This window comes from Thalia democratica, chromosome 5 (assembly GCF_965202585.1).
Source record: "Thalia democratica chromosome 5, ktThaDemo2.hap1.1, whole genome shotgun sequence".
NCBI classification, from domain to species: Eukaryota; Metazoa; Chordata; class Thaliacea; order Salpida; family Salpidae; genus Thalia; species Thalia democratica.
In genome coordinates, this window is record NC_139169.1 from 50,122,257 (window position 1) to 50,147,396 (window position 25,140).

At 24.6% G+C, this 25,140-nt stretch overlaps 1 protein-coding gene across 1 annotated transcript; it reads left to right on the plus strand.

The window, feature by feature from the left end:
- Positions 1-598: 598 nt before the first annotated feature.
- Positions 599-6,188, plus strand: LOC145836621 (uncharacterized). The gene is made up of 15 exons (XM_082944408.1): positions 599-814; positions 1,037-1,149; positions 1,332-1,516; positions 1,840-1,968; positions 2,098-2,259; positions 2,455-2,626; positions 2,773-3,023; positions 3,299-3,543; positions 3,686-3,783; positions 3,918-4,019; positions 4,076-4,179; positions 4,266-4,356; positions 4,584-4,760; positions 4,912-5,199; positions 6,031-6,188. Exons 1-15 carry the CDS (start codon positions 745-747, stop codon positions 6,169-6,171), a joined length of 2,328 nt encoding a protein of 775 aa, XP_082800534.1. The 5' UTR covers positions 599-744; the 3' UTR covers positions 6,172-6,188.
- The last annotated feature ends 18,952 nt before the right edge of the window (positions 6,189-25,140 follow it).

Here is a 25,140-nt window from a genome sequence, read left to right on the forward strand (position 1 = left end):
AGAATAGTTTTTTCTTCAGTTTATTTTTTTTAGTATTGCTGTTTTAGCTAGTATTAAAAAAATAACTGTTTTAATATCAAAATCTAACTAATGATGAGTTTGGTAAATACTTTTATTTAACGCGATTCGAAAAGTGAGGTTTTTAAAGACACGATGTCCGAGAAACAAAAGAAAACAAACACATATTGAAAGAAGCAAACAATAAATAGGTTTGTCATATGTCAACAAAAATTGTAGCAAGAAAAATTTGCTTTACCAACTTTGACCTTTTTATAAAGAAACTGTAAAAGATTAAAAGTTGTTTGTGTTTAATGGTAAATATTTGCGTAAGGATTGGTTTCGATTTTGTAAAAAAGTTTTTGTAACATTAATAAGTTTAAGACGTCACAATAAAAGTAATCATGATTAATTTTACTTTTCTCTTGTTTAACCTCAATTTTATTTCAATTCATTTTTTTCAGTTAAGTTGAAATAACAATTGTAGGATTAACATCTAAATACTTAAATGCTTTCATTCTTTTTTCGTTTTTATTTTCAGTATTTAAACACTTTATATAAATTTATGTTTAACTGCTTTTATTTAGGTTTAATTAAGCTGACTAATAAAAAGTTATAACTCAAATGCTTCCAATAAACACTCTGCGTCGAAATAGTCATATACATCATGATTCAAATCTTTATGAAAAAATCAAGAGGCAACGCCTCAATAACGGAAATGATGCAATCGTAAACTTTCGTAGTGACATGATAGTTCAAGCTTCTAATCTAAACACAAAAAAATTTTTTCCAACAATAAGAACAAACAATAACAATGGTAAGTATTTCTGTAAACAAAATACAAATCTTTGTTGATCTAAAGTATGTAAAATAAATTTAAAAATTGTCAAAACTAAGTTTTGTAATTTATGAAGTAACATATTTCTAATAGCTATAAAGTAAAAATGTTTTAGTGAACTTATTAATATATATTACTTAAGTTATAAAACTGAGATTTTCAGTTTTCAAACAAAAATTTATTTTAACACTGGTTTAATAGGCTGTAAACGCATTACAAAAACACGTTGGTCGAATGAAGAAGACAATAAACTAAGAAGTCTAGTTGATCAGTATGGAACTGAACAGTTTCAAAAAATATCAACATTTTTCACGGTTTACTGGACTTTTGTAAATTTTTCAAAATCTAGTTATGTGTATTAAATTTTAAATTAACTTTACAACTTATCTTAAGGTAAAAGGTATATTCCAGTGTGTTTTTTGTAGAACTCAAATTTTTTTGACTTGAAAATAGTCATATGTAAAATCAACGAACTTATACGTATTAACTTCTTAAGGACCGTTCTGATGTACAGTGTTCACAAAGGTGGCAAAAAGTTCTTAGTCCAGAACTAATCAAAGGGCCATGGACTAAAGAGGAGGACCAAAAAGTTGTAGAATTGGTCAAGCTATATGGACCTAAGAAATGGTCGATCATATCACAAAAGCTTAAAGGAAGAATTGGTAAACAGTGCAGAGAAAGGTTTCGATTTTTTTTGTTAAATGTTGGCAACAGAATATAAATTAGAATTGACTAAAACTTGTAAGATAATCTTTATTAATATACATAAAAAAATATCGATTTTTATTTAAGAAATTGTTTTACTAGCCTTCAAATAAAGCCTGGATTTGCTTTCAGTTTGCTTAACAAATCTTTTTCATAAGTATATATGTATAAATTTTTAGACAAAAAACAAGTTTATATTTGATAATACTTTTTATTACTACAATCAACAAAGCGTTTTATGTTATAAACTGACTTTAAAAATACTAAACAGTACTTATGAAGTTATATTAATTTTACAGATGGCACAACCACTTGAATCCTGAAATAAAAAAATGTGCGTGGACTGAAGAAGAAGATCGAATTATATTTGAAGCACACAAAAGGCTTGGAAATCGTTGGGCAGAAATTGCCAAGCTTCTACCAGGAAGGTTTAAATATTGCACTAGTTTTTCAACTTAAGTTTTAACGTGTTGATTATAAACAAAGAATTAAATATCAGTAACATATTATTGATTTTGAAATTGGAAAACTAAAACTATTTTTTCAAAAATATTTAGAACAGACAATGCAATAAAGAATCACTGGAATTCGACTATGAAGCGCAAGGTTGAGAACGAAGGTTACTTGTCGGGTCAACCTACTCAAAAAATTTTAGACAGACTAGGACCTTTAGCTGGACATCCAGTTCTTCCCTCATGGAACTCTTCGCAACCTGTCAGGTTTTCATAGTTTAAATAAACTATGATTAAAGCATAGTTTGTACTTTACATTGGAAGTAAGAACTTAATTATTTAAAAAATTTTTATTCATTACTTACTATCTCATTAAGTATACTAGTAGAAAGTAAAGCTCATTTGTGAAGTATAAGTTTCATTATGAAATAACTTTGTTTCAACAAACAACTATTAAAATAGGCCTAACAATCGGTTTCAACAAAACACTTTTCGAATATTTCGTAACGATAACATTAAAAATGATGAAAGAAGCGGCTTTCATGTCATAGGAAGTACGAATGTAAAAACACTCCCAAAAATTGCAACTCCATTAAGAGGTGTGAATGTTATTAGGATTGCAGATTTAAATAAGGTTAGAATAATAGTGTTTCTATTAGCGGTATAGATTTGTTAATTTCTAGTTGTGACACATTATAGATTAAAAAAATATATTTGAACAATATAAAGTAGCTTAAAATAGTTAAAACATTTATTTAAATAATTATGAAACAATTGTAGTCAAACAACGGAGGGTGGAGTAACATAATCGGTATTCCACTACACCAAACTAGCGTAGAACCTAACCTTGAAGGTCAAAACACTCCAATAAGGTTTACCCAGATGAACAAAGGACAAAGGACAGATGTACAGTTGACGGGTACTAATATTGCTGCACTTTCAAAATCTGTTCAATCAAATCGTCTTGTTCCAATCACGTCTCCTGAGGCAAAAAAATTTCTATCTCCACTGCAGCCAAATATATTAAAAAGGTGAAAAAAAGTTAATTTATTAAAACTTGCTTAATTAAAAAATATTATAAAACTCTATAATGGTTTTTGAGATTTTATTATACTATAAATTCTAATTCTTAATTCTTTAAGCGACTTTACAACTATAGTATAAGTTCAAAAAAAAATTTAATTTTACACTTTGAATACATAACATAAAGTGTTTCACACTTCTTTAAGCTTTTTTTATCTAAATACAACTGTATTTTAAATAATTTTATTACTAGTTGCTAAAGTACACAAACATTATTTTTAAGAAATAGAAGAAAAGCAATTCATCCTATTCGGCATGTCGAAATGAAAACTCCAGATGACGACGACAATGAAGACAATAAAACTAAGTCTCCAGCTAACCAACCTGCAGCATCGTCTAAACTTATCACGTCAAACCAAATTAATCAAAAACAAAACTGTGTTCGAAAATTAAAGTTAAGAGACGACATTATAGACTTGTGTGAAGTTAAAATTGAGAAAAATGAGCAAATAACAGACGCAATGATTGGTTATTAAACACATAATATACACTTTTATTGACTTTTTGAACACACTGAATACATGAAAATTTTTTGTTGTGTAATTAAAATAATATATGATAAAAAAACATTAGTATCATTTTGATTTTTTAAAATTAATTTTATACTCAGATGACTTAATAAAGTCAAATCAAAACGAGGAGGGTCAATTATTTTCAAGGCTAGGAAGTAAAGACGAAGATACGATATCTGAGAAAAATAATGCTCGTGTAAGAGTAATCTTATTATAAAATTATTATAAATAATTCAAAAGTATACTAATAAAAATATGAAAAAAAGTTAGTACGTTAGAAGAAAGTTTTTTTTGTATTAATAAACATTATTTCGAATTTAACGTTTATAGATTCAAGCAGTCGCAAACCAGCTAGATGATGATGTAAAAGCTTTCACAAACGGAAAAAGCTCTCCAAATCCATTAAGGTCATTGCAGTTTTCACCATCCAGGGTATGTTTAGAAATCTAATAGTTCTTAAAGTCATAGCTTAACTAAATAATTTACAGTTCATAGCAGACTTAGAACAACCTTCTTTTATGTCGACTCCAATGAAATCACCTTCGAATGAATATGACGCTTACGAAAAAAAAGACCCAATGCTAAATCAAATGTAAGTAAAACTATATATTTACAATTAAACTGCTTTCAACAACAATGTAAATTTCTTAAAAACTAACAAAATATACAAATACATAGAAATTCAAAGATATCAGACCCTAAAACACCCTCGCCTTTTAAAGAAGCGATGAAAAACCAGATTGAAAAGCACGGACCTTTGCCATCACAGGTAAAATATTTTTTCTTGCTTTTAATTTTTGTTTTAACCTTGTCTTTAAAAAAATATTTTCACAATCGAGTCCTGCCTTTATTTTCTTGAAATAAATAACTATATAAGGTCAAAAAAATTTTGTTTTTTTATTTTTGTACATTGTTAAACCACAATTTATACAAATTAATATTTTGATAGATAAATACTACTATCTAACTATTAATATTTACGCATTTTTGCAACAGTATCTAATGCCAGATTCTTTGAATGATTTGTTTGACATGATTAAAGATCATAAAGAAATAAAAGGTTTAAAATCTCCAAAGAGGTCAATAGATTTTTTAGATGAGTGTAATTGGCTGGACTCTAACCAACCGAACAGTGTTTTTAGAGATTGCATAACTCCTGTAATTTCTGAAAAGGTAGTCTAGTTGAACTTAATAAGCAACAAAATTATTTTCTTAAGTATAATATAAAAACATACAAAATGTTTCTGTTTTATAAACTTTTACTTATTACTTAACATCTAAAAGTAGTTTTACGGTTATATCATGAGTTAAATAAATTTGCCAGATTTCTAGTGATGAATGTATTCCTGAACCATTTCTGTCAGAACTTTTTCCTGACTTTCAATCTCAATTTCCTGATATAGGAAATGACGTCTTTGGAGAAATATTTCCTACACCTGAACCTTCACCTTGTAACGTTGAATGTTTTTCCCCAGTAAGTGAAGTGAAATTAAGTTTGTCCCCATCAAGTGATTTAACAAGATACTTTAACAACGATAACAATGACAACAAAAATGATTTTTTTGAAAATTCATTGCTTGAAAACGAGTTGAAAAACGAAAGCTGTTTAAAAGTAAGTTATAAAACCTTAATTTTAAGTAATTTTTTTAACAAATTTAGCATATTTTTAGATTACAACTTCTTTAGAAACAAAGTATTGAGCTCTTAATATAATAACAACAAATTTAACAGTACTCTTTCTTTATTACACTAACAAATTTTTCTGTGTGTTAATGGGTTAACACACTTTAACGGAGCTCTGTAAAAAATAAATATTATAAGGAAAGAATAGAACTTAAAATAGGTATATATACTTGTTTATAAAAATAAAAACAAATAGTATAGATTATTATGGAATAAAACTATATAATATTTGTAAATATTGAGTCTGAACTAGATAAAAGAAAGTGAAAATACAGATAAAATAACAAATCATTATATAAAGCCACTAACATGAAAATTAAGAAATACTGATTCAAAATATTTGATCGTTACTAATCATTCGAAAAAACATACAACAATAACATAACAATATTACGCTTTTATATACTAATTTTTAAACAAGTCAGCTAATTTACACTACAATCTAGATGATTTATTCTTTATTTAAAAAAAAAAAGTAGTAAGGCACGAGAACTCAAGTTTTTGCATCTTGTAACAAATTTATTTATATATATGTACCAAATTTAGCTTTTATTCTTTCACGTTAACATACAAGAACATGTGTTCGTGTAAAAGATAAATAATACGGTTTCATTTGTTACTATTATGTATTCCAGTGAATTTGTTTCGCTCGGACCTTTGTTAGCAAACACTTAAAATTATATTTTTGAACAGTTCTTTAATAAGTTGATTATTTATAAAGAAGTTGCAAATAGTATATGAGAACTAGATTTTTTTACAGCTTGACTCTAATTGGGAAAGCATTGCATGTGGTAAAACAAACGACCAACAAAGTATGACGGATGCTGCTGAAAATTACCTCAGAGAAACACCTAAGCCTTGCTATCAAAACTTTTTCGCACCAATACCTTTGTTCTGCTAAACTTTTTGATTGTATTTTTTATTCTTAAAGTGGGAGAAAATACGATTTAAATAAGTTAAAATATTTGTTATATATTTATTAGTCTTTACAAACGTTTTTAACTCTGCTTCTTACGAGCTGCTTACTTGCAGGTTGCTTTTTTTGTTCTATTTATATATGATGATTTATTTATTTAAGAATAGCTTTTTTTAAACTTGAAATTTTTAAACTATATAAGTAAGCTTTTATGTAAGCTTTTGCTGCTGTGATCAAAACAATTACATAGTGTAAATATTTTTGTCTGCTACACCTGTTGAGTAATCACTTAGTTTGTACTGTGATACTATTTAGCACAAATTGTATATTTTTGGTGTATAAGTTTTAAAGTTAAGAATAGTTAATTTTTATTTATTATGTTTTATTGCTGTTTCTTATATAATTTATGAGTACTGTGAGTAAGAAGCTTTATACAGATGAAAAAGTATAATAATTTGTATATATAAAGTTTTGTTAGTTTATATTAGAGTAGTAATTATTTGTAATTTAGTTTCACCTCATTTTTTAAACATATGCGCTAGAATTTTGATCTAACTATTTTTTTAATATTGTACTTTAACCATATCCCTCACGGTTTAATTAACTATAATACTTAAACTGCTTTTTACTTAAGACCCGCTTGCCTTAATGTAAAAAGCTCTTAGATTTTTTTTGAGATTCACGTATAACTGCTAATAAATATTTTCACATAATTTTAAAATCCTTTTTTAAGAGCGAGCTATTTTTTTACTGCTTTTAACTAAACTTTTTCTGCTTCTTAAACTTTGCTACCAAATTTTGTACGTATCTGCTTTAATTCCGCTGCTTATATTACTTGATGATAGTAGTAATTTTGTAAAAAAAACACCTAACTTTTACATATGTATTAGTAGTTTCAAAAATATCTTTTACGAGTATATTCTACATTTACAACCTGTTGAATTTTTGAAGCTAATGAGATTACAGAACTTTCTAATTGATACTGTTTTTATCCTTTTTAAATGCTGATGTCTTTTATTTTATAGAACTTCACACTGTAAATAAAAAAAGTTTTAATATATTTACATATAGTCATACTGTTTCATACATTCTACTTAGCAACTAAACTTAGTAAAAAAAAAGTAAAATTTAAAATAATTTTATAGTATATTCAATCATAGTTAGTTATGTTTTAGTATTGACCCTTCTTAATAGTTAATTTACAGCTTAATGCTACGAAATATTGCGAGTTTATAATAGTTTTTTACCACACTTTATCTTTTAAGTCTTTTTTTTTCTTTCTCTTAATTAAGGTATAAACTATGTAGAAAGTTAAATAAAATTTTAATAAAAATAAAAAACGGAACTTGTTGCTATACTAAGTTGTCCTTGCGCTTTAGCATGTTGAAATTTAAACAATAGTACTTAACTCCTAAGATTTTAATACTTAAAAATCGTAAACTAAAACAATAAGAATTAAGTTTTTTGTCGCATAAATGATTTTCTCCTAAAATGTAATAATGTTTGCTAAAGTTACAACTTACAAAGGAAAATTACCTTTTAATTATATATGAGAATGTTTTTTATAACTGTGTAAAAACTTTAAATAACTTAAAATGTTTGTTAAGAAAAATCCGAACAAAACAAGTTTGTTGGAATATTTATATATCAAAAATTTGCAAAGTTTTTAGAATCTAACGTCGTTCCCCTATGTTAAACTTGTTTCAAAGAGCACCAAAAAATAATCATTTCAATGATAGAATATAATGAGTTGTTTATAAATCTGTATTTGTTTAGAAAAACAAAAGTATATAATCTATAAGTAAGGGCAAACAAACTAATATGTAAAATAAAATATTAAGTGCATTAGTCATATACAGTGTTAATTTACAAAAATTAACTAATAAGATTCAACTGTAGTATTATAAAATATTGCATAGTAATGTAAATTCAAATTTAAAATATCACTTATAACATTTAAGTTATTTCAAGCTATTATAATATCTTACTGAAGTCAAATAATAGTTTACAACTAAACAGAAACTTATTTATGATAAATAGTCAGTGTATTGGTTGTATTTATTGTTTTGAAAAGCATTATCATGTTACATTTTAAGTCTTGAATTAGTATTACATCTACAACATTAAGCTAGTTTATACAGATCTTTTTTTCATTTAATTTTTCTAGGATTATTACTAATTTAAGTCTTTTAAATATTGTAGTTTTTATTATTTAAAAATATTATCAGCAATTTACTTATTTTAATGTATGAACATTTTACTTTTTATCCCTTATTCTTTGAAGTACTTTTTTTTTCAACGCTGTAAAACTGTTTTAGTAGTTTAAAATAGAAAAACGACGTTAATTTTTAATAAATTGCGTACTCTGCAAAATGTTGTAATATATTCTTTCAATAGCTAAAAGTTTTTACAACATGTAACTTAACAATTTTTAGTTTTTTGTCATAATAATTATTTTATTGAACAGCCAAATAATGTTTCCTATTATTGTCGAGCTTATTTAAAATTATATTATAGATTTACTTTAGTCGAAAATTAATATTTAAAAAATGTAAAAAAGTAGTTTATGTTTTTTTCTAATTAAAACTTTTTAAAATTACTAGTTTTAAACTTTTAAAATAAGTATAATATACAGTGTAGCATTTTGTTAACTAAATTATTATAGTGTTATAATGAGTCATTTGAACCTGATTAAATAATTTTGTAATATTATCTTCCACCCTTGAGAGTTTAACGCTAAAATATCTTATTACTTATATAAATTAACAATAAAAATGCTCACAGTAACAGACAACAAATTAATTTAATTATGTTTGCAAACTTTAGTTTATTTGTAACGGTAAAACTGAGCAATAGTAAAAAAATGGTAGTGTTTAGTTATATTTCAACAATCTATCTTATTTCAATAAACTGCTATGTTAGAAATCAAGTTTTCTTGTTTATTAATGAAAATAATATAAATGAGTGAAGTGTTTAACAATTTTACTACCGTGTTTGACGTTAAGATAACTTACTAATTAACTATACTTAATGTTTGAGTAAAATCTTTACATTTTAGTGTTAGAATACTATTTAATATAAAAATGCTATAAGTACCACCGTTTAGATTAGACTCAATTTGATTCGAAAAGAAAATATGTAGTCATATATATATTTTGAGAGGTTAGTTTAGATTTGTTAGTTAGGTTTGATTGAAGTTCATGATTGATAATCACTCTTTTACTTTATACTAATCCGCGGTTTCTTTTATTATTTTTACAAGTTTTTTTCAATATTTTGAACAACTATAATGTTAATAGTTGACTAAAGCTTTTAAGCCAAAGTTTAAAATTATATTTTTTTGTTGTTATTTCATTTTTTTAGTTTTTGTAGAGTCAAAGTTTATTTTTCTGCTATTTGTCAACTTTATACTGCTATTCTTTTAGTTTAAAAAATTTGAATATTAAACGCAAGCTTGCTTAGTCAATTTTTATTTCGGTCAATTTTACTGCATTGAATCATAGATTTATAATTTATTTTATTTTTACTTTTTGTAATCTTCCGTTTTTTATACTTATACTTAAATCATTACTGGGAAGCCCTTCTACTATGTCTTAGAATAAAACCTTATAAAACTTTCAATTTTTTTTGGTTGTTATTGTTAAAATTGAAAGCTAAACTTGTTCAATTTAGAACGAAGTATAAATAAGACTTTTAAATACTAAAAACTTTACTTCTTTTTTTTGTCAATTTGTTAATCAATTTTTATCATATGTCATAAAGTTGTTTGAAACTAAATTGCCAGAAAATAATATTTTTATATAGTTAAAAGTTTAGAAAACCAAGTATCCTTAAACTACGAATAATCAGTAAAACTTTACAGTTTGTCACGAAGCGAAGTTTTATAAACAAAAACGTATAAAAAAAGTGTTGTTATAAATATTTTTGTAGTCAATTCATTGGCACAATAGAAAAAAAAACTTTCAAAGAAAAAAGTGCAACTGTTGTACAAACAAAACGCGACAAAAAATGACAGTAAAAGTTATCCGCCTGTATTCATCGTTATTATTGCGTATCACCGTAGCATTGTGACAAAACAACATGTGTTGACATCCATCTCGCTTTGTATAAACCCTGAAAATTGAAAAAAAAACTGATTGATGAATATACGCTAATCACAACATCCTTCTACTTAGTTTTTGTAATGACGACACAAAAGAAGTTCAAGATCTAAGTCAAAATTTTGTTTGATTTACTTTTTAGTAAAGCAAATTTAATAATTTTTTTAATATAAAATTTATTACTAAGTTGAACAGTCTAGAAAACACCATCTTATGTGCAGACAAGCCTAAGCGGTACTTAAGTGATAAACAAACATAGTATTTTAAATTATTTTTGATAAATTGTTGTGATTATAAAACTAATAACGCACTAAGTTTGTTTAAATATAGTTGAACCAGTTAGTATTTATATATAATTATCATTTAAAATTTTATTTGATAGATAATATAAAACTTTAAAATTTTTAGAAGCTAATCATAAAAAATATGACATATACTTTTTTTTTTAAATATCTAATATTGGAGGCAGTACTACTTTAAGCATGTAAACAAAAAAAAGGTTTAATATACTATTCAATGCTTGCTTATTTTTAATAAGCTATTCATAATCAAAAAGAATTTTTAACTTTTTATTACCAGGGAATTAATTAAATAACATTAAGCTGAATAGTTTTTTAAATGTTTTGCTAAAGTTGATAAAACTATATTTTTAAAACTTTTTGTAATAAAAATAATATAAGCTTTTTGTTTTTTTTTTTCACGAAAGTTCTTCAACTTTACATCTACAGTGAATGAAAGGGTTGTTTTGTTGTTTCAACGGTTTTGAAAATAATGTATTGCTAGTTTATAATTATCCACTAGTTAAAATCTACTTGACTAAAACTTTAAAAACTTAAAAAAAAATTAATGAATATATAATTAAACTTTCTTATAGATATTAAGACTTTATTGAAATTTGTAAAAAAAAATATAAAAGTTAAAAAAACTGATAAAGATTGATAATAAAATGCACTATAAATATGTATTTAGAATATTTATAAAGTATCTATATTTTGTAAAAAGTTTTAAAACAACTTATTTTACTGCACAATGAGTGTCATATTTAGATCAAGAAAAAAATATTCTAAGTGTATTAAAAACTATTTACTATAGTATTTAAGCTTCATTTTAGTGGTACTAGGTAAACACACTTGATATTTCAACTCTTTAGCTTTATTACTAATTATTTTCATTTAGTTAAATGAATCTTGAAAATACGTTTAAAATTATTGTATATCTGGTATTTTAACTATTATATTTCCCATGTTAAACAAATTTAACTATTTTTTTAAGTGTACTTTACGATTTATAGCTTTCAACTTGGTTTAGTTTAATTTTACCATTTTATAACACAAACTTAAAGTAGAATACCTGTTAAAATAATAGCAATAACTAATAAAAAAATTGTGAGCCTTAGTGTTAACTATAAGTGGTGAAAATATATGAATAAAAAATATGCAGCAAAATAAAAACTTGCAATCATAATATTTAAAACTAATAAATTAAGATAAACTTGGTTTAACCTTCCTAAATCAGTTCAAGCCACAACTAAATATTTGTTGTGATTTTGTTTAAACTTGCACTAAGTGAATACGAAATCTTGTTATAAAAGATCGACGCTATTTTTTGCGTTTTGTAAGTTTATAAATGCTTTTGATAGTTACACCATGTTAAGACAAACTTAAAGTAAAAAATAAATTTAAATTATAAATTTAGGAACACTAACTTACATAAAGGTAGCACAAAATTACTTTACATATAGACTTAAAAGTAATTTTATTAAAACGAAGCTTTAATAAAATAGTTTAAATAAATAAATTTAATAAGTATGAGTTTTATCTAAAGTTTAAAAAAAGTACTTTATTTGAAACAAATAATTAGCTTTAATACTTTTTAGTCAAAAAAAAATTGTTTATTGATTATTTCATTTACGCAAGTACATACTGAAATTTTAAAGTTTTAACTCAATTTATATTTCAGCCGTCGTGTTAATTTAAAATTTGTAAAATTACCGTTGCTTAAAGAGTTATGAGACAATATGCTTGCATGAAAGAAATTTCACCTGCCTGCTAAACAACAGCTGAGAAATAGTTTGGATTCTTTAAGACTTCAATTATGACGTCATTGATTTGCATAAACCATCTACGACTTATCTAAACTATTTTAAACTACTATTATACTTAATTTCATTTTATTTTACTGATGTTTTGGTACTTTGTTCTAAGTAGATCAGTATAAATATCTAAGTTATTACATTTTAAGCTTTAAAATTTTTACTCTTTTTGGTTTTTAAACGAGATATTAAACGTGTCTAAATCTTCTAATTTACACAAACTTTTTTCAGTGTAAACAGTTATAAACATACTTTTTTATTCTAACTAGTATAAAACAATATACATTTTTATACCTATTTTTACAAATATTTGGTATAATTTTTTTAAAAGTATCTTTTAATACTGGGTAGGAATCAAATATGCACGAAAGGAAACATTTGCACGAAGGGTCACTTTTGCACGGGTTGAATTTTTATTTTTATTTATTTAAACAATCAACTTATTTTATTATTTTTTTATTTTTTTGCTATTAGTTTAAATATTTAATTTATTTTTACTATCACTGTTACCCCTAACCCTTACCCTAGGTCGATAACTTTTTTTCTTTTTTCTTAATGATCTATTTTTGCTTATTTTTTAATTAATAATTTTAAATTGTAATTTTTTTATCATAATTTTTACTATAATTGTTACCCCTTACCCTTACGCTCGGTCGGCAAATTTTTTTATAGTGTTTTTTATTTGTGTAAAATTTTTTTTACTGTAGTGCAAAAATGACCATTCTTGCAAAATTGTCCCTTCGTGCATATTTTACCAGCTCCCCTAAATACTAGCTATAATAAAATTTAAAAAATAATTTACCAGCTTTTTGCTTAAAAGCAGTTGTTAGGCGTAGAATACTAAAATTGTGTTTGTGAGAAATTTTTTTTCTTGCTATGGTTTAATTAATACTTAGTAGTAAGTGAATTAGTATAGAAAGTAAAACTAAACAATACTATTAGTTTAAAGTTTAGACAGCACTAGTTAAAAATCTATTGTAAGTATATTAAATTACTTACTAACTACTAAAATGTTCATCAAGATAAAAATTATAGAATATAACTTTTTTCACTTTACTGAGTATTAATTAAACCATAGCAACAAAATATTTTAAAAACATTCAAATTGTAATTACATACATTTGAATCTTCTACAAACAATAACCAAAAAAGTTAGTTATCCTTATAAATTTACACTTGATTATTTACATTTTTGAAATATTGAGGTTTTGTATAAGGTAAAAAACATTTTACAATATTTCAACAACTTTAGTAAATGACATTTAAATATCAAAGTAATGTGAATTTTTATGTAAATTTATCATTTTTATTCAAAGTTACCTACCAATGTAGAACTTAATACTTTTTTGTTAAATTTTTATAACTTTAAGATCAAATTGCTAAAACAACTTAATTTGTTTATAGTGCATAACAATGAATATTTGTATTTGTCCTTATAATAAGTTTAAAAAAAAAAGTAAAAATTAAAAACACCTTCAACTATTTTTTTTAAATAAGGTGCATTCAGTTATGCAACAACTTAACTTATTAAATATCGACGCACTACAGAAAAAAAAAAGTTAAAAAATTGAATGTACGTGTTCTTTAATTTTGTTTTTAAAATATTTTGCTTAAAATTTGAGAAAATTTTTCAAGTAAAATTTCGAAAGAAGCAGCTTTTAAATCAACAGTATAAACAACAAAAGAAAAAACAACAATCAAGTTTTTCACACGAATAACAAAAACTTAAATATATACATCTAAAAGTACTGAAACGAAGTTTCCCGAAGTTGAAAATTATCATGATTTTATTAAAAATTGTTTGTTTTACCGCGTATGACGTTTTTAAAAGTTGTTGTTAGAAATTTCATTGTAACTGTGTGAAATCTTTTTTACATCATTGTATACCATTATAGATTAAATAAATTTTTGTAATTATTTAATACCGGTCGATTGGTGTAAAACTCTTTTATGAGCTATTCATCGTTTACATTACAGAAAAACTATATAACAAAACATTTAAAACAAAATTATTTCTATCTTTAAAGCTGCTTAAATACAAGACTTACACGAACAAAAGATAATTTTATACGCAACATAATCTATAAAACAAAGCAATAAAGTTTTAAAATCACAATATTGATACTGTGAGTAAAAAATAATCATCGTCAAAAGTCGTATTTGTGAACTATGTTTTAAATTTTTTTGAACTTTATTATCAAAATAAAATAAATTCAAATTTTAATATAAATACTTAAAGTTATATATTAGAAAACTTTGAATATTATTCTATGTAACATTATAAAAACCTAAATGTTCATCGTACCGAACTTACAAAAGTAAGTTTATATAAATGTTAGGAAAAATAATTGCTTTATTTAATTTATCTATAACAGCAAAACTGTTTTTACTTACACAATAACTTGTTCAATTATGTTTTTTACTTCCTTTTTATCTAAACAATTTATTTTTATTTAAGTAATTCCTTAAAAAAATATTCGTGTACCAAAAATAGCTTTTCAAAGTACTTCATACTTTTAACTTTGTAATTATAAATCATTACCTTCTATATAACATCAGATATTGTTTTATTTAAAGATTTTTAAGTCGTATAATTTAAATAGGTTTTTGTTTAATAATTTAAACCATGCTTAGTGTTTGTAAGTCATTGTTTTTTATTGATATTGACTTTTATTTTTTCAAAAAAATTATACGATTTTATTTTCAACATCAAACTACCCATATTGAATAACTAAAACTTGTATATTTTGTGCATTTAATACCTAGTCGTAATTATTTACAATGTAATCTGTTAAGTATATATTTTTATACTTGACTAAGACTTTTTAACTGATATAAACAAACGAAATTTGCTCAAGTAAAACTATAAAAAAACAAGTGGTAAATATTTTTACTTAATAGTCATAAGTGGGTCATAAACTCAAGGACTAATTCAAATATGTTTTGATAATTAAAAAGTTAAGTCTTAGGAAAGTGAAAAAAAAACTTGGTGTTCTTCTTTTTGACTAGAAGTATAATTATTTCTCTGAATTTATCCACTGAAGTTTACAGCGTTTTCTAGAATCTAATAACTCATTATATTAGAAAAGATGTTTATAAAGTTTAGATGAACAACAAAAGATGTCTTGGAGTTTGACACACCACATAAAAAATTCACTAGAAGCAAAAAAAAGCGATGCAAAAGACCACAAATCCTTGTTTAAAAGTATACAAAATGACGTTTTTACTATTTTTAAGTTTTTAACAATTATTGGATGGTGCTTAGTCTTGTTGGAAGGTGAAAGGCTGATTTTTTAAATTTACTTTCATAACTTCAAAAAGTTGAACAAAAAAGATATCAATGTGAAGATCTGTGTTGATTTTAACCTCCTAATGAAAGAAAAATTAGACATGACTTTCAAACTATAAAGACTAAAGCTACGCTATGACTGAAAACGGTTTTTATTGGCAACAGGCTCTTCTCAAGAACTAATCAATGACTGCTTAAAACTTTGCATACCTTTCATTACAACGACTTCATGATGTTTCATAAATGTAAGAAGTTTTAATAAAAAAACAATATCTTTATAATACTATACAATAATACTATCTGCTCTGTTGATTCATTTTTTCTTTTTGACAGGTTTTAAGGTATATCTGTTTTACCATTTTAAAAACAAACATTTTGAGATTACTTCCATGATTCTTACCATTGTGGTTCTACTTTCATGTTATTTTAACTAATTAGCCTTGAAGTTCTCTTCCGACTTTTCCTTATCCCGTCGTGTGTAGTCTGATTCAAATTATTTCGTTATTGCATTTTTTTAATTTCTTAAAATTTTTTTTGACCAAGCTAAGTTTTGCTTAAAGAGCTCATTAGTTCATTAAATAAAAAACTTTAAAAAAAAATCATGGAAGATAAGTTTCTATTTGAGCAATCAGCTAATATTTGAAACAAAAGTATGAGCTGGACATTTTAATAGAAAGTTGTACAATTATTATTTTATTATTACTTTATTTTAAATTGAAGATACTGCATGATCTTCGGTATATAGGAAAGTTTCTTGATGTACAAAGCATGTGAAAACTGTTCATAATAACTTATGATTTTACTACTTTTAAGAGATTTTTGACCTTTGAACTTGTCTTTCTCGCGCAATAAATTTTAACTATTGCCTCTCTTTTGTTTGAATGACTTAATTCATATTATCTAAAAACATTAAGATTGCAAGTATTAAAAAAATTCGGTATACTTTAGTTAAACCAAGGTTTATATTTATTTTTAATTGCTTTTTTAATCATACTTAGCTGCCTTAAAAGAACTATGGTAAATGGGGACACGTTCAAAATCCACCCGCGTGCAAAATCCACCCGATCAAGATCTACCTAAAAAATTCGAGAACCACTTACCGATCGAGGGTAAGGGGTAACAGTGATAGTAAAAAAAAATACATATATAAAATAAACTAATAAAAAAATAAAGAAAAAATATAAAAAAAATCGAAGGGATTTTGAACGAAGGTGGATTTTGATAGTATTCTGGTAAATGACTACAAAAAGTTATAGTTAAAGTAGTGATAGGTCCGCCATTCGTCAAAATTGGCTATGCGTATTGTGCTTAAAAAGAGTTGTTTATGTACAGAATACATAACAATAAAACAAATTAAAAACTTAGTGATTCAATCAAATGATAAAAAAATAAATAAGTACATAAAAAAAAAGTTATTTTAATACTCATTTAGTCATAAAGTTCGTTTTCTTAAATTAAGCATTTTTGTTAAAACTAATTTAACATTTTTCATTTCTTTCAGTTTATTGTAATAGAAGATCACAATTTGTCGCAGTCATTTGCAAACTCCTCCCTTTTATCAGCGCTGCTCATTAGGACCACTTTATACATTGTAGTGGACGATCGCGGTTGCATTTGCCAACGACCAATTCATTGTACAACAGAGACTTTTGGGTTCACCCGTCGCCCATCCTTAACACGTGACCAAGCTAGCGAAGCTTGCGTCGGCTGAGAGTATCGTTCATGGTGTATAGACTATCACATTTCAAAATTTCCTCATTGCTGATTTTTTGTTGCCATCCAATTCAAAGGTTATGGCGGAGGCATCGTAGGTTAGGGGTGGACAATGTTTTAAGTCGGCGGGTCGGTTACAGAAAAATTTAGTCTTTGGCAGACCAGAGCATTTCTAAATCATTTAATTCACCAAGCTACTCAAACGGTATACTATCAAAATCCACCCGATTTTTCATTTTCTTTGTTTATTAACTTATTTCATATTCTTTTTACACTTTTTTTATTTTTTATTTATTTTTTAATATCACTGTTACCCTTACCCTCGATCGGTAAGCGGTTCTCGAATTTGACTGGGTGGATTTTTAACGCGGGTGGATTTGAACGTGTCGCACTCAAACATGACATTATAAATTAATGTTTATTAAATGTTCAGAATTATATAGTTTCTATAATTTTATATCAAAACCTATCTTTATCTAATAAATTTTCAGATGATATTGAAAATTCATTAGATAAAGAATTTAAGGGCAGTTTAAGTTTTTTACACATAAATATAAGAAGTTTAAATAGAAATAAATCTAAGCTAGAGGAATTAATGTCGTCATATAAAATCATACCAGATATAATAGTAATCAGTGAAACTAAAATTAACAAAAATACCGACACAAATTTTTTATCATTAACTGGTTACAATTTTCATTGTGTAAATTCTATGTCAAACTAAGGAAGCGTTGGTGTGTATGTCAAAAATTCAATAATGTATTCAGTCAGAAAAGACATAAACTTTATATGTGTTAGTTATGAATCTATATGGTTAGAAATATCAGTAGGAGTTAATAGTAAAAACAATAAAAATATTTTAGTAGGATTAATATACAGTCACCCTAATGCTTCGATTTCTGAATTCAGTAAAAATTTCTCAGATTTCTTCTAAGAAAATATTAATAATTATAAAGATATTTGTATATTTGGAGATACTAATATTAACTATTTAAATGATAAAACTACATAAGTGAAAAATTATTTAAATCATATAAATGGATTCGGTCTTACAAATATCATCAAAGTCCCAACTAGAATTAATATTTCTGGGGGTACATTGCAGGGGCGTGTCTAGACTTTTTTCAAAAGGGGGTTCACAGTTTTTTTTTTTGTTCTTAATTTGCCGCTTAAGTACGCATTTCTTAGGTATGCACTGCCAGGTAAGTACGCAATATTTAATCGAAAAACTCTGTGTTTAAAATGCTTTTTTTCTACTAATAAGAAAAAAAACATATAAGCAGTATAATAACAAAATATTATATTTATTTATTTATTATACTGTCTTAAATTTAGATGAATTAAAACTAAAAGAACTAGAAAAAAGTTATGAACTTGAAAATTGTATATCAAAATTCAAATCTGTTATTGAAAACAAAAATATTACAGACATAACTAACTTACTCTATAAATAATTAATTTCTTTATCAGGAAAAAATATTATAAAACAATTAAAAATTTAAAATAATTTTTTTTAAAGAGAATTTCAATTTTAAATTGAATGTGAGTAAAGATGGAATTCTTACAAATTTTTCTTTTAAACTTTAAACTCTTTACACTCGTATATCTATTTATAGTATTTTATAGTAACTTTATCTATAAAAATTGAAATTTTACTAAAAAGAATGTTTAAACTTATACAATTAAATTAAAATATCTTTATAAAAAATTATTCTAGTTTTAATTATTTTATAATATTGTTTCCTGATAAAAAGTTAATTATTTATAGAGTAAGTTAGTTATGTCTGTAATATTTTTGTTTTAAATAACAGACTTGAATTTTGATATACAATTTGTAAGTTAATAACATTTAAATAAAATTTAAAGAGAATTTCAATTTTGATTTGAATGTTAGTATAGATGGAGTTCTACGATGTTTTTATTAAATTCTTTACATTTATATATCTATTAATAGAAAAATATTCTTTAAAGTAATTTAATCTATAAAATTGAAATTTCACTTTCATTTCAATTTTAAAAAATGTTTAGACTTATACAATTAAATTAAAATATGTTTAAGTTATAATTAAATGTTTGCCTGATGGTGCAGGGATTTTAATGATGGTTTTGAAATCTCTTATAGTTAAAAATTTTTTAAGAATCAAGAGTCAACTTTAAGGCCAGCAGATATACAAAAATAAAACAACTAAAATAAAAATATTACCATTAAATGATAAAAGAATAAATTTCCAAGTGGTGTACTTGTCTAAAGATGATTTTGAAACTCTCTGAATTGAACTTTTCTAAGTTTAAACCCAGCTGGTTGACACATAAACAAATAATATAAATTTTTAACAGGGTTGCCACTTCACCTGTAAACCTGGAATTTGAAAATTTAGGCTAAAATAACCTTGAAAAACCTAGAATTTTTAATAGTTTTAACATTTTCAGTTGTAAAATTTTGATTTGACACAAAAAATCTATTATATAATTAAGATTTTTTGTCATCATCAAAAATTTGTTTTATTAAAAAACACATTTAAAGTAACTTAACAGTATCTTTTCAATATTTTTATGCTATTTAACACAGTCTCTTAAATAGAAATTAACTTAAAACTAAAAATAGACCCAAAAATCTGTACTTTTATAAACCTGAAAGAAAATCTGAAAAAACGAGTGGCAACCCTGTGTTTAAGTACAAACACAACATTGTTATATAACAACATAACACAAAAGCTTCACACAACATTATTATACACAACAAACTAAGTAAAATATAAATTTAGTGATTCTATTGGACATTTTTTAAGTAAAGTTGTACTTACTAGTTCAAAAACAATACTTAATCAAAAGTTATTTAGACTAAGTAACAATTTACAATGGGAACTAAGAGCATCTTAGTAAAAAGTTTCCTAGAAAAAAATGCTACTTTAAAACTTTTACCTATTATGACGTCACGATTATATTTTTATTTAAATCTATTTCAGCTGGGCAAAATCGAGCATTTTTTTTAAGGAAACTTTTTAATCTCTCACTGACATTCATTAATCAAAGTTTATCAAATAACCAAAACAAAGTCAATCAACAACGTTTTTAGTGATAATCTAAGAATCTTTTTTTCTTTTTATTTTCTTTTTTTCAGGGGGTTCACAGGAAACAGGTAACCAGTCAAAACACGCCCCTGGTACATTGATAGATCATTTTTATTGCTCAACACCAGAAAAAGTTATTCAGTGCCAAGTGCTTATATCACATATATCAGACCACTTTCTCCTATTTATAAAACTTAAAAATTGCAACCTAATGAAAAATGATTTCAAAAACAAAAACCAATACTTTCAAGACTTTTCAAAAATCAATACCAAAAAACTTTTAGCAGATGCTTTACTTATTTTTAGCATACATGAAAATAACAATTTAATTCTATCTGAATGTTCTATTGATACAAAGTTTAATAACTTAATAGGAAAAATTAAAGAAATAACTTACAAAAGTGTTCCAAAAAAAAATTATCTAAAGCTAAACTAAAATTGAAATCAAAACCTTGGATAACTAAAGCAATATTGAAATTTAAAAACAAAAAATAGATTATACAAAAGTATCTGCAAAAATAATTTTAATTATCCAATTAATATTAAGAATAAAAAAATACAGAAACAAACTTTCTCAAAAAAGGCATACTATGAAAACATGCTTGAAATCTCTGAAAAAAGTACATACAAAATTTGGAGAATAATAAATATTATAACCAATAGGAAAAAACAAGAAAACCAATTTCCACACCAGCTAAATATAAATGAAAATTCTTTACTAAACCAGTTGAAATATTTAATAAATTAAATACTCATTTGCAAATACTGGCTTACAGACCTCTACAAAAAAAGGGATACTCTGAACTCAGCTAATAAAATAAAAAATGTTAGTAACAGTTTCTTTTGGTTAGATGGAACAGAATTAGAAATATTTGACATTATAAAAAACTTCGACTCAAACAAGGCCAATGGTCATGATAATATATCAGTTAAAATTCTTAAAAAATTAACAATCCTATCTCTAAAGTTTTAAGTTAATTGATTAATGAAGCATATTATGAAAGTAAATATCCGAATAGTTTAAAATTAGCAAAAGTAATTCCAATATTCAAATCAGGATCAAAAATTTTACCAGGCAACTATAGACCAATCTCAATTTTATTTAACCTAAATAAAACAATTGAAAAAGTCATATACAACCGTTTATACAGTTTTTTTACTAAAAACAAAGTTTTAAACAATTCGCAATTTGATTTTCGAGAGAACCATTCTACTACCATGGCTTTGTCTGAGTTTGTAAAAGGTGTTCTGAACAGGTTTGATAAGGGAGAAGCAGTATGTGCTGTGTTACTTGGTTAAAGTAAAGCATTTGACAGTGTTGATAGAAGGATTTTGCTAAACAAATTAGAATGTTATGGTGTAAGAGGGAAGATGCAATCGTTAATTAAATCTTACTTGACTAAAAGGAAACAGTATGTTAATTTCTGTGGGTATGAATCAACACGTTAAAAATTGATGTAGGAGTTTCACAAGGTTCAGTCCTAGGACCTCTTTTATTTCTCATGCACATAAATGACTAACAAAACAAGCTAGCTTAAAAGTAATAAATTTTGCAGACGATACCTTACTGTATAAAACATTTAATTACAACACATATTTACAAGACAGTGACAACCTTAATTTTGAACTTAGAAAGTCTCAAAAGCATTCTATTTTATCCAGTTAAAACAACTATTTGTAAAAGTATAAAATTTTGTGTCAAAATTGGTAAAACGATAGTAAAAATGATAAAAAGTTATAAGTACTTAGGAGTAATAATAGGTAATAATTTAAGTTGGGCAGAACATGTTGAAATGGTAAAAGGTAAATTATTAAGGGCAATTGGTATTATTTAAAAAACAAGGTACTAAAATTCTCTATACTTAATTTTTAGTTCACTTTTTATGAGCCATATAAGGTATGGTCTCTTATGCTAGGGCAGAACTAATAAAAGAAAAAAATAATGAAATGAGTGTGCTCTTAAATAAAGCACTCAGGTGCATTCACTATAAAAAGTACAAGAGAGTGTAAGAAACTTGAAAGTGACAAAAAAGTTACTAAATTTCGAATTTTTATTTAATTATGAGTTGGGAGTTTTTATGTTCAAAATTGTACACAATTTTTTACAGGTAAATTTTAAGTGTTACTTTAGAAATATAAGTAATGTACATAGCCATTTAACTAGGAGCACAAATACAAATTTTTTCTTACCAATATTTAAAATCAGTAATGGTCATAAATTACTAGCTTATCAGGGTAGTAAACTTTGGACAGACCTACCTATTAAGTTAAAAGACCAAAGCCATTTTGGAAGGTTCCAGGTTGAACTAAAAGAATACTTATTAAATGATCAATTAATTCAATAGAGTTTAAATAAGATGAACAGGAACATTTTATTTTATTTTTTATAAACAGTAGATTAGTATCCATTTTTCATCTGAGTAGGTATTTATTTATTTTTTTTTGAGTGGGGTTTACAAACTGGGTTTCAATAGCATTGGTCTATTCTAGTTTGTAGAAAGTTGTAACATTTATATTTTTTCTGCTTGTAGTTTGTTAGTGTAATAGTAAACAATTATATTTCATAGTCTACATGTTAAAAGTGTAAATAAAATTATCAGTCTCTAAATATATTTTTGCCAAAAACAAAGAAAGTTAAAAGTTTAAATCATGAGCTAAAATCACTGATAAAATTTTAAACTAGTACTAAATTGACTTATTTTATAATTATTATTATTGTTCATTTAATTTTTTTTTTCAAAAAGAAAAAAACTTATTTACTATTTTCAGTGTTTTTTATGGTTGTTTACATTATTATTTTGGTATAGTTAAACTCATATATTTAGACATTTATTCAAGTTTGTAAAAAAAATAGTTTCAGTAAAAAGGATATATTTATTTTATACTTTTTATTTAGTTTCAGCAAATTTTTTTATGGATACAGCTTTAATTTTACTTTTTTTTGTATATTGCAGCTTTATTTTATTTATTTTTATTTTATTTTTTCAATGTTATAGCTTTATTTTACTGTTACTTATTTTTTGATAAGTTAAAATAGTATATAGTTAAAATAAGATAGTAGAGTCGAAATTGTTAAACACACATAAAAAAAAACTTCAAATATTTTTCTTTTTTTCTTTTTTTAAAATAATATAAAAGGTTAATTTATTTGCAAATTTTTGATGAATTTAAAAATTAAAACTTCAGATAAAAACTTTACCTTTGAACGTGAAGTTAGATATACATTTTATTTGTTTATAATGTTAGATATATGTGTGTATAAAAATTGTTTAATTTTTCTGGATATTTATTTATTTTTTTTAGAAAAATATTTAATGTTGTAAAGTTTAATAGTCTCATTTTTCATAGAGCTTTTCGTTTTAGAGTTTAAATTTTTCTTTTTTTTTTCATTTTTAGCTCATTATAATTTTGATTAAGTTTGGGTATGCAACTCGATGACCGAGAGCTCTTTTTGCTATCCAGGTCATTGAACCAAAAAATTTTTGATCAAGTTTTTTTTTGTTTTTTTCAATAAACTAATTTAACTAAATTAATGTTTATCAAATATTCAGAATTATATAGTTTCTATAATTTTATATCAAAACCGTTGGCCGTATTTGCACTAACTTAATACTTAATTTTTATAACACTAAAATTTTATTTACATAAACATCTCGAGAGTAACATTAAAAAAAAAACAAAAAAATCTTTATTAAGTATATGATATCATATATATTTTGAAACCTTCTGCTGGAGTTTTAAATTAACATTAGTTAATTTAATAATTTACTATTTAAATAATATCACACTACTAACTTTTAAATTTCAATAAAATAATATATACTATTATTTTTTTTCTGCACATTTGAAAGAGGTGCACAACTATTCTAATTCTGACAATTCAAATTCCGACAATTCAAATTCGAAAAATTCAAATTCCGACAGTTTAAACTCGACAATTCAAATTCCGAAAATTCAAACTACGACAATTGAATTTTTTTAAATAAAACGATTAAAATGTACACACATGTTATAATAAATGATAAAATGATAGTTATAATTTTTATCAAATTTTGCTTTTTAGATTTGAGATATTAAAGTTGTTATAGAATTATTTTTTTAGTTATCTTAAAAAAATATTTTTTTTTTAAATAGATAAGATATTATAATAAAAACTGTCTTATAGAATTAAACGAATATTAAGAGAATATTTAAAGTACTCTGAATAATTTTAGACATAAAAATTAATTAATCCTAAAAAATATGTATAATTTTTTTTATTAAGTATATAAAATATCATTAGCATAAACTGATGAAAAAATAACATTAAGTTTTAATGTAATGTTATTAATAAATTTTACTATTTGTAAAGTATAATTCTATAAATTAATTTATTTAGATTAAATATCATTGGAATAAAAATTATTTATCACTGTTTTATATTAAGCTAATTAAAAAAAAACTATATTGAACATCATTTAAGTATTACTTAACAAGAAACTGTTTAACAAAACCTCTTTTCCATAACATATATAATATGAATAAGAAATAAAATGATTAAAAATAATAATTCGATATTCTAACTAGACTTATGAAATGTAGTCAACAAGAAGAAGTTGAGGATCGAGTCATGGTGACAAGACCAAGACCCGAGTTCTGGTTGCAAAAACTAAAACGAGTATTACAATACGGTATTTTGACGTCTTATAG